We start from the raw sequence: 13979 nt of genomic DNA, 5'->3' as shown, positions 1-13979 counted from the left end.
TTACTTACTGTCCGAGGCCCCGGATGTCTGGAGGCGAATGCCAGGAGAGCAGGGGACCGTTCGTTCCCTGCATCCCCTGGGCTCAGAGCAATGCCGGGATCATAGTAGGTGCTCGGGGAATGTGTGTTATGTGGAGCTCAACTCTCACTCAGAGCCCTGATGTCTTGCCAGCTTGTTTGCACCTCTAGGGCCAGAGGCTCAGCTCCTGCCTGGCGGGGGGGGGGGGGGGGGGGGGGGGGCGGGAACAGTTCTGCTCCTAAGCTTGGGATGATCAACCAGGTGGGGTGAGAACTATGAATATGCATTTTCGTGGGATTCCTCCTCTTTCAGGAACCAATCGCCTTTAGAGTGGGACGGACCTGGGCGAGTCTTAGCTATCGCTGGGGCGCTCTGTGACCCTGAGTGAGTGGCTATACGGCTCTGAGCCTCCATTTCCTCATCTCTAAAATGAGGATCAGAGTCTCCAGCCCAGGGGCGGCTGTGGTGCAGGTCCCACACCTGTTCCTCGCCTCCCCCATCAGGCCCCAGAGCTGCTGCTTTCCCACCTTCTGCGTGCCCCCATGATGCCCAGTCCACCCACTCTCAGCGGGGAGATGTCAGCCACACTTGGGCCCCCGATCCTGCCCCCGCCACACACAAACCCTCCTCTCACTTTTCATTCTTGTAAATTGACGCCAGTGCTGCTGAATCATGAAGCTGAGGTTTGAGAGATGGAGCATCTGCACCACCAGGGAAGCCACATGGCACACACTGCTCCTCTACTGCCACCTCCCCTCCCCCTGCCACCACCACTACCACTACCACCACCACCACCACCACCACCACCCGCCCCCCTGACCACCATCCCCAGTGCTTTTCCTCTGCAGCAGTGGTGTGTGCACTAGATCTCAGTCACACGGGGTGGGGTGCAGCTCCCTGGGCCTCTTAGGTCACTTTAGGTCACTGTCTGTATGTTAGTATAGATTAAAAAAAAAAAAAAAAGACTCACAAGGAGAAGGTGGCCAGCTCCGGGGAATGTGATCAGAGGGGCCTTTATTCTTAGCCATTCTGCTCCAGGTTTTCTAAAGGGAGTGGTTTGTGCGGGGAGGATGTCATTTTTAAACACTTTTTTTTTAAGAAGGATGACAAACCCCTGAAAATATCATAATCTAATTTGTTTCTCTTTAGATGAGGACCTGTTTCCTCCTCTGTAAAATGGGGCTGTTAACAGCAGCCAAATTGTAAGTCTGGGGAGGAGTGGTTGAGTGTTTTCATATAGGTCCTGGGGCCAGGAATGGTGCCTGCGCAGTAACGCTATATATACACATATATTCTGTATGTTGGCTGCTGCTGCTGCTAGTTAGGCCCTCTTTGGGAGGCTGTGTTGCCTAGTGGTACCCCGCCTCCAAAGAGGTATTAAGTTTCGCCACTTACTGTGTGCCCTACTTTGCGGCTCCCGCGAGCCTCAGTTTTCCTATCTGTAAAATGGGAGAGAGGTTTCTAACTCACAGGCCAGCTGGGAGATTCAACAAGGTAGCACAGGCCCCCCCCCTGCATCCAGTAAGTGCTCACTAAGTGTCTGCGGTGTGCCCAAGCACTGCCTTCTTGGATTTCTCCGTTTCTCCAGGCACTGTCCAAGCTGAGAGGGGAAGGCAGGGGGTAGGGGGGGGTGAGACAGGGAAAGTCAGGAGGACGAGACTTGATCCACACAGCTGTGAACAAAGGGCAGGGAAGTGGTGAAGGGAGAAGCAGTCGCTCCTTAGAGGCACAGAGACAAGACGTCACCTCCTTCCCTCCCACCCCACCTTATTAAAAGGATGCAATTGCCAAAGCGCTCTGAGATCCTAAATCTCTCCTGGCCATCCTTAACCTTGAGGCCTGGAACCTATTTAATCCCCAAGACAGGCCTGGGCTGTTCCAGTTCTCTATCAAGTTAATTTTATGTTGCACTTTCAAGTCTGAAAGGTATTATTAAATATTAGGACACTTCATCATAAGCGTGTCCAAGGCTGCAAAGAGGGCCAGTCCAACTTCTACAAATGAAGTGCAACATGTCCGTGAGGCTGTTTAACCCTGAACCCGAAAGTGACTCAATTCACCGGGTGTGGCCTTACAGCCCTGGGTGGCCAACATGGCTTATCGGTCAGGCCACTGACACAGGACTAGCCATAGAGCCCATGTGGTGGGCAATTTGGGCGATGTGGGCCAGCCACACAGTGCCCTGGAGCAACTAACTCTTCTGTCCCCCAGCTCCCGAGAACTCAGCCTTGTCTGTGATGCAGACACCTGCTGCTGAGCGTTACAGCAACCACCTCCTACAGCGAACCCATTTTAGAGGTAGACACTGAGGCCCTTAGAGGCAAAGGGAATTGCCCAAAGCCACTAGCAGGGCCCTCCTGCCACCACAGACCACAAAGCATTTTTCTGGCTCCCAGTTGTGTTTTCACCAAAAAGTACACGAGACAGAACAGGACAGGAAGGATGAAGTCAGGCCCAGCCCCGTATCTCTATCCCATCTGAAATATGTCTCCCTCAATGCCGAGTTTCAGAATGTGCCACTCCTCCTTCCAAAAAGTCATCAAGCCCCCACCCCACCCCCACCTTCTTCCTGGAAGGTGTTGTGGTCACAGAATGAAAGAAGTTTCCTCTCTGTCATCCTTTTCAAATAGATTCTGGGTGGACAGCCAAAAATGGGCCTTCTCTGACATGGGGAATGTCATGGGGAATGGCCCCCTGGGGCAAACGTGCCCCTGCCTTGGTTGTCTCTTCTGTAAAAAAAAAAAAAAAAAAAAAAAGAGGCTAAGACCCTTGCTTCATAGGCTTCTCAAATATAAGCATGTAAAGCACAGAATAGGGTATGGCACACATGAAGTACTCACACACCAGCTGCCATTTTACCCCACACAAAATACCCAAACTGGCCCAGCAGTTCCTCTCCTCCTGAGAGCTGTGGGTGGAAGCACGCAGGTTCCCCATCCATCCATCCGACTCCAGCCAAACAGGTCTGCGTTAGGACCCCTCTGCCCCAGACCCATTCAGAACCAAGGAAAACAGGTCTGCGTTAGGACCCCTCTGCCCCAGACCCCATTCAGGACCAAGGAAATCCCTTCAGCAAAAGCACACGCTCTAGAAACCTTTTTTTTTTTCTTAAAAAAAAAAAAACTTTCATAACAAAGTTTATTACCTAAACTGGCTGTAAAAAATATAAAATAGGATTCTGCACGGCAGAAAAATAAAGCCAGAGACCCTCCCCCAACCCCTGGTTTGTGCAAATATACTGGGTATATGTAAACATGAAGAGGTAGGAGGTACAAATTCAGGCCCTGGCCCCAGATACAGTTAGGTTAAGCTGCTACAACAACCAGGGGGACCCAGAGGGAGCACCAGGAGGGGGGGGCACCCTCCCCCAACAGAGGGGAGGGGTCTGCGGCCTCGTCTCCAGCAGGTGGGGGGGGACTGGGAGGCGCCTCGCCCCCACCCCCTCCATGCCCGCTCCCTCCGACCCAGGTGGGGAGGGCACCCACGTGGTTCCAGGGCAATTCGTAATTAATAAAACGAAAACCTAACAAGGCCCCCGAGTTAATGCTGCGTGCGCGGCCGGTCAGATCTGGAAGGGGAAGGAGCTCAAGTAGTCCCGGAGGACGGGGTTGAGGGGGATGCGCGCCAGGTTCTCGCGGCCCACGGTGGCCACGATGCGCTGGCGACACAGCTCCTGCAGCGGCCGCACGCGGCGCTGGCGCAGCGGGGCCCCGAGCATCCGGCGCGGCGCCGCCACGTAGTGCTCCAGCAGCTCGAAGAGGCAGTCGAAGCTCTCGCGGCTGCCGTCCAGGTGGAAGCGGCCGGCCTGGAAGTGCACGCGGATGCTCGTGGGGCCCGAGGCCATCTTCACGCTGAGCGCGAAGAAGCAGTTCCGCTGGCGGCTGTCGCGCACCAGGAAGGTGCCCACGGGCTCGGCGCGCAGCCGCTCGTGCGCCCCGTGCACGTTCAGGGGCCCCCAGTAGAAGCCGCAGGCTTCCAGGAGCGCGCTGGCGCGGGTGATGCGCCGGTACTCGGCTTGCGAGCGGAACGTGCGGAAGTGCGTGTCTCCGGGGGCCGCGGCCGGGGCCGGGGCCGGGGTCGGGGCCGCGGGGGGCGCGCAGGGCCGCGCGCGCGCGGGGGCCGCCGAGGACGGGGACGAGGACGAGGACGAGGACGGGGACGAGGACGAGGACGAGGTCGGGGAAGGCTCTGGCCGCCGTCGGGACTCTGCTGCCGTGGAGATTGCATTGTCGGCTGCCACCTGGTTGTGTGCTACCATCCTACACGCGGGGCCAGCCGGACGGGTGGGCCATAGCGTCCGGGGGTGCGCTGCGGGGGAGACACGGGCGCTGAGCCGAGCGCTGGGGCGCGCCCGGGCAGCAGGGGGCGCCGACCCCCGGGGACCCCGGGGGCAGGGGGGTCGGGGGTGCAGGCTGTGCCGGGGCGGAGTCCGGCCGCCGGGCGAGAGGGGGGCGTGGAGAGGCGCGGGAGAAGCCTGCCCCGACTGCGGCCACCTGGCCCTCGGCTCGCCGCCCCGCGGCCGCCGCCTGCTGGCCGCGCCGGGCACTGGCGCCTCGTCCGGGCGCGATGGGCAGAGACGGACGAGCTGCGCCGCGGGCGCCCCGCACGCTGGGGGCTGCCGGGGTGGGGTCGCCGGGGGCCAGGGGCGTGGCGGACCCCCGCGCGCGCAGCCCCCGGGGCCGCGCCTCCGCGTGTCGCGTCCTGCCCTGTCCTGTCCTCCCCTCTCCCTCCCCTTCTCTGCCCAGTGCCCCGCTCACCTGGCGGCGGGGCGCGGGGCGCCGCGGGCGGGGCGGCGGGGGGCTCCGGGGCGGCTCCTGCGCATGCTCCGGGGCCGGGAGCCCTGCAGCTGCCACGGCCGCAGCTCGCTCTGCTCCGCGCCCGCCCCTGCACCAGTCTTTTAAACCGGCCCGGAGGTGGGGCCCGTGGCCCCGCCCCCGCAGGCCCCGCCCCGCAGGCCCCGCCCCGCAGGCCCCGCCCCCGCAGGCCCCGCCCCGCCGCGCCACTTTCGGTTTCTTTTCCGCGGTGGTGCCCTGGCGCGGGCTGCGCGAGCTCGTCCTTTCCCACGCCCTCGGGGACCCTCCCCTCCCCTGACCCAGCCTCACCCCCGTCCTGGGACGCCCCCCATCGAGGGTGCTGGTCCCGCCCCTGCACCCGCTGTGGCCCGGATGCCCCCTTCGCACCTGGAGACCCCACCTGGGCCGCCAGGACTAGCCTGGGTCCCAGATTTCTGCAGCCAAGCCCTAAGGATACTCTGCCCTGGCCCTGACACGCCCCTCTCCCCCGCCCGCAGGTGTCTCGGCACCGTCTCGGGTAGGTCTCTAACCTCCGCTCCGCTGGAGTCAGACCCTCCCTCTCGGACTGCGGGGCCCCACCTGCAGGTCCGGCCTCGGACCCCTCGGGGCTGCTCCCGCCGCGGAGCGCGTCCCCCCGCCCCCCCGGCCCCGAGCCCTCCGGCAGCTGCCCCCGCAGCCCTCCCAGCCTGTCGCTGTCCCTGGTCTTGGCTTGGGCTTCCCAGGAAGCGGTGGCCTGACCACAGGCTTCGGAGGAACCCTTGGGAGACGCAAGAAGCGCGCCTCGACGGCGCATGTGAGTTCCTCGGAAACCGGGCGCGGCCGCAAGGTCCCTGGCAGTCTTGGCTCGCTCTCCCTGCTGGGGGGCAGCCAGAGAAACTGAGGTCCCGGTCGGGGGCTGTGGGCTGCAGCGACTGGCAGAGGGGTGGCGCTGGGCTAGCGTGCCCCGCTCTCCTATTCTGGGGAGCGGAATGGCTGGGCACCTCCAAATGCACCTGGGAGCTCAGCAAAAAGATGGTTCGCTGATGTGATGATTCCAAAAACCTACTTTGAATTGTCCTGGCCTGCCCTCCTTCTCCTCCAGCCCCTACCTTATAGAGTCCCCTCCCGCTGCTGGGTCAAGTATCTGCCCCTCCCTGGCACGCCTGCCTGGGGCTTGGGACCACGGGGGCCTGATGGTGCCGGCTGTAATTTGTGCATTCGTGTGTGCGTGATCCAGTGAGCACGGATTCGGTGCCTGGTTGGTGCGTGTAGTTTGGGACGAAAGAAAGAACAAATGAGGGCCGGGAGCTAGTGAGTGGGTCGTCTATGTCTCCGAGTCCTGCAGGGTTGCACAGAACCCGGGCCTGGCTGGGGGCTTGGCGAGCAGCCTCACACTGGCACACACTGCCCTCTACAGGCTGCTCTCGGGCAGCAGCCCAGGCCTCTCTCTCGGAAGCCCTGATGGGTGCCAAGGTCCTCCTGCCTGCCTCCTTGGCGCTTTCCTTCCCAAGCCCCACACTGTCTGTGTTTCCTCTTGAACATAAGGGGGTGGCCCAGAGCCAGCCTTGCCTAGGACCCCATCGGCCCCCTGGATTCGTGTTGGCAGCCGCTGGCGTTGGTCCTTGATGGCGTTGTCTTGGGTCGTGAGTGTGTATGATGTGTGTGTGTGCACACTCGGGTGCACCGGTATGCAGGGAGGTGGGAGAGAAGATGGAGAGGCGTGCGTGCACCAGTGGTCAGGTGCTGTGGGCATTCCAGAGCACTTGCTGGTGCTGTGTCCCATGGTGGGTGACAGATGAAATATAAAGTAGTGGTCAAAAGCCAGACCTTGGACCCAGACTGGATTCCAATTCAGCCATGCAACTCTCTAGCCCTGTGGCTCGGACCTTGTAATGAGGCACTCTCCATTGCTTTCTCCATCTGTGCTACAGGAAAAACCATCGTACCCCCTTCCTAGCGGCAGGGATTAAAGTGAGTGATTATGGGTCAAGTGCTGACAACAGTCCCTGGTCGTAGTAAGCATTCAGCAGGTGTCTGCTGTGGCTGTGGTTCCTCTGAGGGTGCTTGTGAGTGTGGCAGTGTGTTGGAGCCCCTACCCACGTGGCTTCGTCCCTCGTGCCCATTTTAGAAGCCCCAACCGCAGGAGCACAGGCCAGAGAAGGCTTGGGCAGAGTAGAAGGAAGAGAGTTTTGTAGGGGTGAACCAGGTCCCTGGATGCGGACAGAGGGGAAGGGTAGCGCCTTCCTCTCCCTGGAGCTGGGGGGGTGTGGGGGGTCCAGGCCCAGCGAAGGCCAGCAGGCCCGGCTGGCTCCTGCATGACTTATCTTTCTGCCAACATGTCTCCTTGGCAGGCCTCTGGGCAGAGGGAAACCTATAAATAGCTGATGGTCCATATGCCCCCCTAGCCTCCTATTTGACAGCCTCCATGGCTACGTGGGAGAGTCACTCTTTTTCTTGGGGACTGGGGTCCCCTTTTCCCAGTATCCTGGCTTGCTGCCACTCTCAGCAATGCCTGTGGAGCCCCCTCCTTCATTCATTTACTGATAACTGTGACAGGTCGGCCGTTAACTGCTTTACAGTCCTTAGACCATTGGGGTGGCCCCAGTCTGTCCATTTTACAGATAGAGAAGCTGAGGCTCAGAAGGGGAGTCCCTTGCCTGGGGGCACGCAGCTCAGAAGGGCAGAGCTGAGATTCGCATCTAGGGTATCAGACCTCTAAAGCCTTCACTCCTTGTCGACTGTGCTGTAAACTCCCCCTCCACCCCCAATTCCAGGTGCCCTCAAATCCTGGTCTGTCCAATAAGAAAACAGGAGATGCCAAAGAAATCCACCCCCAATTCCAGGTGCCCTCAAATCCTGGTCTGTCCAATAAGAAAACAGGAGATGCCAAAGAAAGCAGAGATTCCTGTGTATCTGGAACCCACCTAGGGAGGAGGAGCAGGGACAGCTGTGCTCTGGCGGCTTCCCTCCCATTTTTGAGCTCGAGGGCCCCGGGTCTTGGCATCCAAGCCTCCGCCTCACCCGCTGTGGCTCCAAGTCTGTCTCAGAGTGTCGGTGACCTTGCCTGCACAGTGGGCCGGGTCCCCTCCTCCCCACTGACCAGATCCTGGTTGTGAAAGCCGTGGTGACTCAGGCACAAGTCGCCGAGCCCACGTGGGTTCTCCTCACCACCAACAGTGACAGTTACTCTAGCCCTGGTTTCGTTTTCTGAAGTCCTAGGTTCAAAATGAAACCACATCCAGATGCCAAAAGGGAAAAAAGAAATATGCTGATTGATGAACATCTGCCTCTCCCAGAAGGCCGGCCCTGGGCTCGCAGGAAGCCAGGTAGCACGGGAGCCCCGAGGAGCTCCGACTGCACGGCCAGGGCAGGCTGCGTTCACTCTCCCCATGCCTGCTGCTTCCCTGCTGTGTGACCTTCGGTAAGCAGCTTGCCCTCTCTGGGCCTCGTTTGCCCCATCTGCAAAACGGTCCCTGGACGCTTTATGCCTCACAGAGCAGCAGTTGCGTGCAAAGCCTGAAGCCGAGTGCCAGGCACAGAGCAAGCGCTCAGCACGGGGTGACTTGTGGTCACAGGGCGGGTGGGACAGCCCTCTGTCCACAGCTCGCTGGGCCACAGCCTGACATGCGGGGTGGCCCTCCTCCCCGCTGGGCAGGCCCCAGGCTGCCTGGACATGAGGGGTCCAGCCAGCAGCTGGGGAGGGTGGCGGAGAATCAAAATCCTGGCCCACAGGGCTCAGTTTTTCAGTTTCTCTTTCCCACTTTGGCAAAGTTCTGCTGGGAAAAGCCACTCCTGGCCGGGACATGCAATCCCGAAGTTGTCCTCGGCCCCGGGCTCCTCCATCCTGCCTGCCTCCAATGCGTGGACCCCCCCCCCACTGAGCCTCCCACGCAAACCTGTGCCTCAGGGGAGCCCCGCACAGGGGGGCTTGCAGCATGGACTCCGCGGTCAGCTGGCCTGGGTTTAAATCCGTCACTTAATCGGCACGCGGCCCCGGGCAAGCTTCTTAGCTTCTCTGCGCCTCAGTCTTCTCCTCGCAAGATGGGGGCAATAAGGCACCCGTTTCCCTCCTTCAGGATCGATTCGGGGGGTATTGGTTGAGTGCCTGCTGCCTGCTGGAGCTCTTCAAGCAGAGAGAAGGCAGGGAATGCGTTTCAGATTGTGGAGAAATGGAGCAAGGGAGCGACGGGCTTTGTGGGCTTGGGGCAGGAGTGAGATCGGGCGGTCAGAGAAAGCCTTATGGACGGTGCTAGAATTGAGGGCTTTCTAAAAGTGGGCCGGAGGGGGCTCCAGGCAGAGAGCAGCTCGTGCAAAGGTCCTGTGGTAGGAATGCTTGAGGACCAGAGGCAGGCATGGTGCAGAGAACAAGGCAGTGAGTGCAGGGCTGAGGCATAGGGGTTGGTGGGGGTGCAGTCCATCAGGCAGGGCCTTGCTGGGAGGTGGGAAGGGCAGGACACAGCCCCAAAGCCCCAGGCAACACGACACAGCCCCAAAGCCCCAGGCAACACTATAGGATTGGGCTTGGAAAGAGCCCTCTGGCTGCTGATGTTCCAGACAGCTGAGTCTTTCGCCGCAATGACTCACAGTAGAGGCCTTGCGACACACTCACGACTATCCCTGACCCGCCAGGGTGTCACCACACCATCCCCTGAAATGAGTGCAAAGCCAGTAGGGACACTGTAGTAGGAGAGAGCACTGCTTGAGGAGTCCAAGGCCCAAGTCCTGGAGTCAGTCCTCACTTCCCAGGAGACCTTGGAATCACGGTTTACTGAGCCCCTGCCCTGGGCCAGGTGGCGACTTTTTGGTATATTGTCTTATTTACCCTCCCGCGTGGCTCCGTGAGGTGGGAATTATGTGTCGCCACTTAGCCGATGAGAAGAGCACTACTCACGTAGCTGGAGGACTTGGGAAAGGTATTTGGGGGAGGCCGAGTCCTCCTGGAGATGCTGCCTCGCTGCGTGGGGTAGAGCCTGGTCCCAGCCCATCCTGAAGGCAGGAATGATTGTGTGCTGCTGGGGACACTTGAGTCCACGGAGAACGTTCTCCTTTAGGGCAGAGGAGGCCAAAAGGCCAGGAATGGTGACATGCGTCAGTGACTGGACTCTAAAGTGACGATGGGATGGCTCCTCCTGGCCCTGGGGAGACTCGATGAGAACCTTCCAGCAGTCCCCTTATCCTCCCCGTGTGACAGGTAAAGAGACATGGGTCAGAGAATATGTGAAGTGGGTATTAACCAGCTTTCTGGAAGTAATGGAGGGGCAGGAAAGAGGATTTCTGAGAGCACTGGTTGTGAAGTCCAGACATACCTGGTTCCAGGCCCTGCTCCCCTCCACCCCCCACCCCCCACAACTCAATCGTTGAGCACGTGCCCTGGAGAAGCAGGCTCCGTATAGGGAGCCTGACGTGGGACTCGATCCTGGGACCCCAGGATCACACCCTGAGCCGAAGGCAACCACTGAGCCACCCAGGTGTCCCACCCGGTGCCTTTTCATCAGTAAATCCCTCATGACCTCACTTGGAGCCTATTTATTCTATTTTCATACACTAATAAGCCAATCCAGTTCCCATCCTTTTTAGGGTTTCCCATAAATGGCAAATTAAGTGTAGGCCGCTGAGAGCAAGAAGTGAGGGCAGCTACCTTTGGCAGTTGACAGAGGGCGTAAAAGCTATGAACCTGGACCCAGACCCTGACCTAGAGCAGGGCCACCGAGAGTCAGGGCCAGGATGGGGCCCAGAGGAGCGCTCAGCTCGGGGGCCGCTCGCTGGGGGAAAGCGGTTGCAAATGGCAGGCACCGGGAGGGGAGCTATTGGTTTCAGGGGAGGCATCTCGTTTCAGGGCGCACAGAACCAGCAGGAAGCTGGACAGGGGCCCGTGCCCTGGGAAGCCCAGTGTCTGCTGGCACAGAAGCCCCCCTCACCCACCCCTGGCCAGGCCGGCAGGACCCCGAGCACGCTCTGGGAGGAGATGCTCCTCGACCTGCATTTGAAGGGACAAGTGGTTCTGGGCCAAGGGACAAGACGGGAGCATGCTCCTGGCCGTGCAGAGCCCAGGCAAAGGCCTGGGGGCACACATTCGAGGCTGTGAGGGTGGCAGGCACGCGGCTAAGGGGAGCAGGAAGGGCTGGAGGCGCTGGCCGTGGCCTTTCCCTGCCCCGCGGTGAGGAGGCCCTCTGGGGAGCACCCTCTAGGCCGCCTGGCCTGCCCAGCGAGCCCAGAAAGGGGGCTGCGGCCACCAGCCCGAGAGCAGGTAACAGGGGGGGCTGCAGCCACGGAGTTTATAAACAGCACTCCCCTCTCCGCCGCTCTTCAGAGGCAACAGAGCTTTGCTGAGCACCTATTGAATACTTCACGGATGCGCTTTCATTTTTTTTTTTTTCCTCCTTAATTTACCTTTTCATTTTCTCGTATAAAATAATTAAAGTACTTTCCCCTCCTGGGACGTAACCACAGGCACCAGCCTGGCCTCTGTGCTCGCAGCTCTTTTTCTGTGCACTTATATAGCTGCGTTCCCCACCCCAAGCCCGGCCCCGTGAAAACGCGGTGTTGCTCCGTGCAGACTGTTTGCCTCTACCTCCTTCTCCATCTTGTCCTTTTCACTGCTGGTGATCTGGGGGGAGAGAGAGAGACAGAGAGAGAGAGAGAGAGAGAGAGAGAGATCAACTCCTATTCTTTAAAAACAAAACAAAGCTGGGTAGTATTTCCCGCTGACCCCAGTGCGTTCATAGGTAGTATCCCCTGTGGATGGACACGTGGGTTGTTTCCAACTTTTGGCCCTTGGTACCCGTGTGTGAGAAACACTTTGTACACTTTTTTTTTTTTTTTAAGAGAAAGAGAGCTCACGCACGAGCGCGTGCATGGGCATGGGGGGTGGTGCAGGGAGGCAGAGGGAGAGGGAGAGAGAGCATCCCAAGCAGGTTCCATACTCTGCGTGGAACCTGACGTGGGGCTCGATCCTCCAACCCCGAGATCATGACCCTGGGCTGAAATCAAGAGTCAGACAGTTAAGCCCCCCAGGTGCCCCAACACTCTGCACACTTTAAAGGTTAACAGGGGCCGCCTGGTTGCCTGCCAGCGTGCCTGTGCACGGATCCCCCCCTCAGCAGCCGCAGGGACAGTACCTGCTCCCCGGCACCCTCGCCGGCACTTGTTACAATTCACCCTTTTCCATTTATGCCCGTGCAGTGGGGGCAAAGGTGGCACCTCCGTGTCGCGTGAAGGCCTGCTCACTGATCGAGTCGACAGATGTTCCCCGAGGTCCTCATACGGACCAGGCTCCGTGCTGAGCCCTGGGGATGCAGCCGTCGCGATCAGGGGGCCCCTCGGACCGCTCCTCGGAGCTCGGAGAGGTTAAGAGCCAGGCCTGGGGTCATCCAGCAAGGGAGCTGGGAACAGAATCTGGGTCCGTAGGGCTCCGGAGCATGGGCTTTTTTTCCCTCCGGGGTCCCACCTCAAGTGGGCATCTCAGCCCAGGACCTGCAGCCTCTCCAGATCTGCTTCCACCCCCCACTGGCCCCCCCCCAGGACTGCCGGGGTCCCCTCAGTGGTCACTGAGGCCTGTAGGAATGGCATTCCCCTGGGGGCAGTGGGGCGGGGGGGTCCCACCGCAGGTGCGGCTGCATCCCACTGTTTCCCAGGCCACCCTTCCCCCACCGACATCCCACCCAGATGACATCTCCCCGCGTCTGCATGGCCTCTTGGTGGCTGAATTTAGCATCTGTTTCTGTTTCCTGAATTTGGGTTTCCAGCAGACTTGCCCCCAAACTATTGCCTCCCCACCCGAAACCAAGCAAGTGAAAGAATGAATCTGTGGTTTGATGTTTTTCCTCTTGTCATCGGGTGACTGACTGCGGGAGGGGGTTGTGTGCCTGTGAGCCGCCGGCTGGCGTGTGTTGCAGTGTGGGAGGGGAGGCGTGTGTGTGTGTGTGTTTAGGAGTCCACATGTAAACCTAGCTCTCTGGCTCTGAGCTCTCTTGGCTTGAATGATGACTTGTCTAGGGGACTGGTTACCTGCGCATACCTGTGCAAGTTTTTCCTGAGCGTTGGTTTCAGGGGCAAGTGGGGTTAAGGGTGGGTCCATGTGACGCAGCCTGTCTGCTTCCCGGTTCACTTCCTCTGTTACAGAGATCCTCTCTCCACAGTAGAAGATCTCCTGCCTTCAGCGATCATATTACCAAGGGACACTGCCCAGGAATAGGGAGGTCCTTTGGTGAGTAGGGCTCAAAGTCGCTGACCTTATGGTCTGACCCACTGTGTCTTTCTGCTCCCTTAAAATGTGCTCCCCAGAAGGGCTTCCTGGACTCTTGCGCTGAGGTGTCAGGGGACTATCACGGCATAATCTGGGCTTACATTTTATTTGTTTGTTTTATTTTCTTTTTTAAAAGTGGGGCTTGAACTCAAGACCCTGAGATCATGAGCCGGATGCTTAACCAATTGAGCCACCCAGGTGCCCCTTAGCCTTACGTTTTTACTAGGAAACCAGGTGGTTTTGGGCAAAGTGTGAATGTTTGACCTCAGACTTGCCCTCCAGACGACCTTCTCAAGCCATTTCACCCCTGAGGCTCAGCTTCTTCATCTGTAAAGTGGGAGCAGTGGTGCCGCCCACCTTCGGTGTGTGGATTCAGTGGAAACATTTATGTCAAAGCATCTGGCACCTCCTGGGTGCTCAGTGCATGGCGATTTCCCCAGCCCACATGGGAACCTTCCCCACATCCTCTCATAGGTGCGTGGTGCCCACCTGGAACCTCCCAGGGACCCAGGAAGTGCAGACTGCACCAGGCCCTCTGCCAGACGCTCGAGTGTGCATCATCTCAGGGACTCCCCCCACCCCCAGCCCCAGCGACACCTTGGGAGATGAGAGAGGAGCTCAGAAAGGGAAAAAAGCTGGGTGCTGAGGCCACACAACAGAGATGGGATGGGGACTCTCCACCTCCTGCTGCGGCCCGGGGTGTGCGCGTCCCAGCTCAGATCAGACTACCCGTGATTGACTATGGCAGGATATTAGTCTCAGGTTGATACATAGGTTCTGAAATGACCACCTTCCCCTGAGGCTCCCTGGGCGTCCGGTCCCCTTCCCTGCACTGTGGACACCCCCGTCGCTTCCACCCCTGTCCCTTTCCACCTGTCTCACCCCATTCCACTAACCCTAAATGCCAAATGAAACACAGAAGCAAGCATCCATGGACATACCAG

The 13979-nt window shown here is 59.3% G+C and overlaps 1 protein-coding gene across 1 annotated transcript; it reads right to left on the bottom strand.

Moving 5' to 3' along the window:
- Window positions 1–3085: 3085 nt before the first annotated feature.
- On the bottom strand, window positions 3086–4886 carry SOCS1 (suppressor of cytokine signaling 1). The gene is made up of 2 exons (XM_035718154.2): window positions 4776–4886; window positions 3086–4326 (listed from the first exon to the last, which is right to left on the bottom strand). The coding sequence occupies exon 2, from the start codon at window positions 4274–4276 to the stop codon at window positions 3581–3583; it is 696 nt and encodes a 231-aa protein (XP_035574047.1). The 5' UTR covers window positions 4277–4326; window positions 4776–4886; the 3' UTR covers window positions 3086–3580.
- Between the last annotated feature and the right edge of the window lie 9093 nt (window positions 4887–13979).

Source organism: Canis lupus, chromosome 6, assembly GCF_003254725.2.
Source record: "Canis lupus dingo isolate Sandy chromosome 6, ASM325472v2, whole genome shotgun sequence".
Classification (NCBI taxonomy): domain Eukaryota; kingdom Metazoa; phylum Chordata; class Mammalia; order Carnivora; family Canidae; genus Canis; species Canis lupus.
This window is presented reverse-complemented; position numbering and strand designations above follow the sequence as displayed.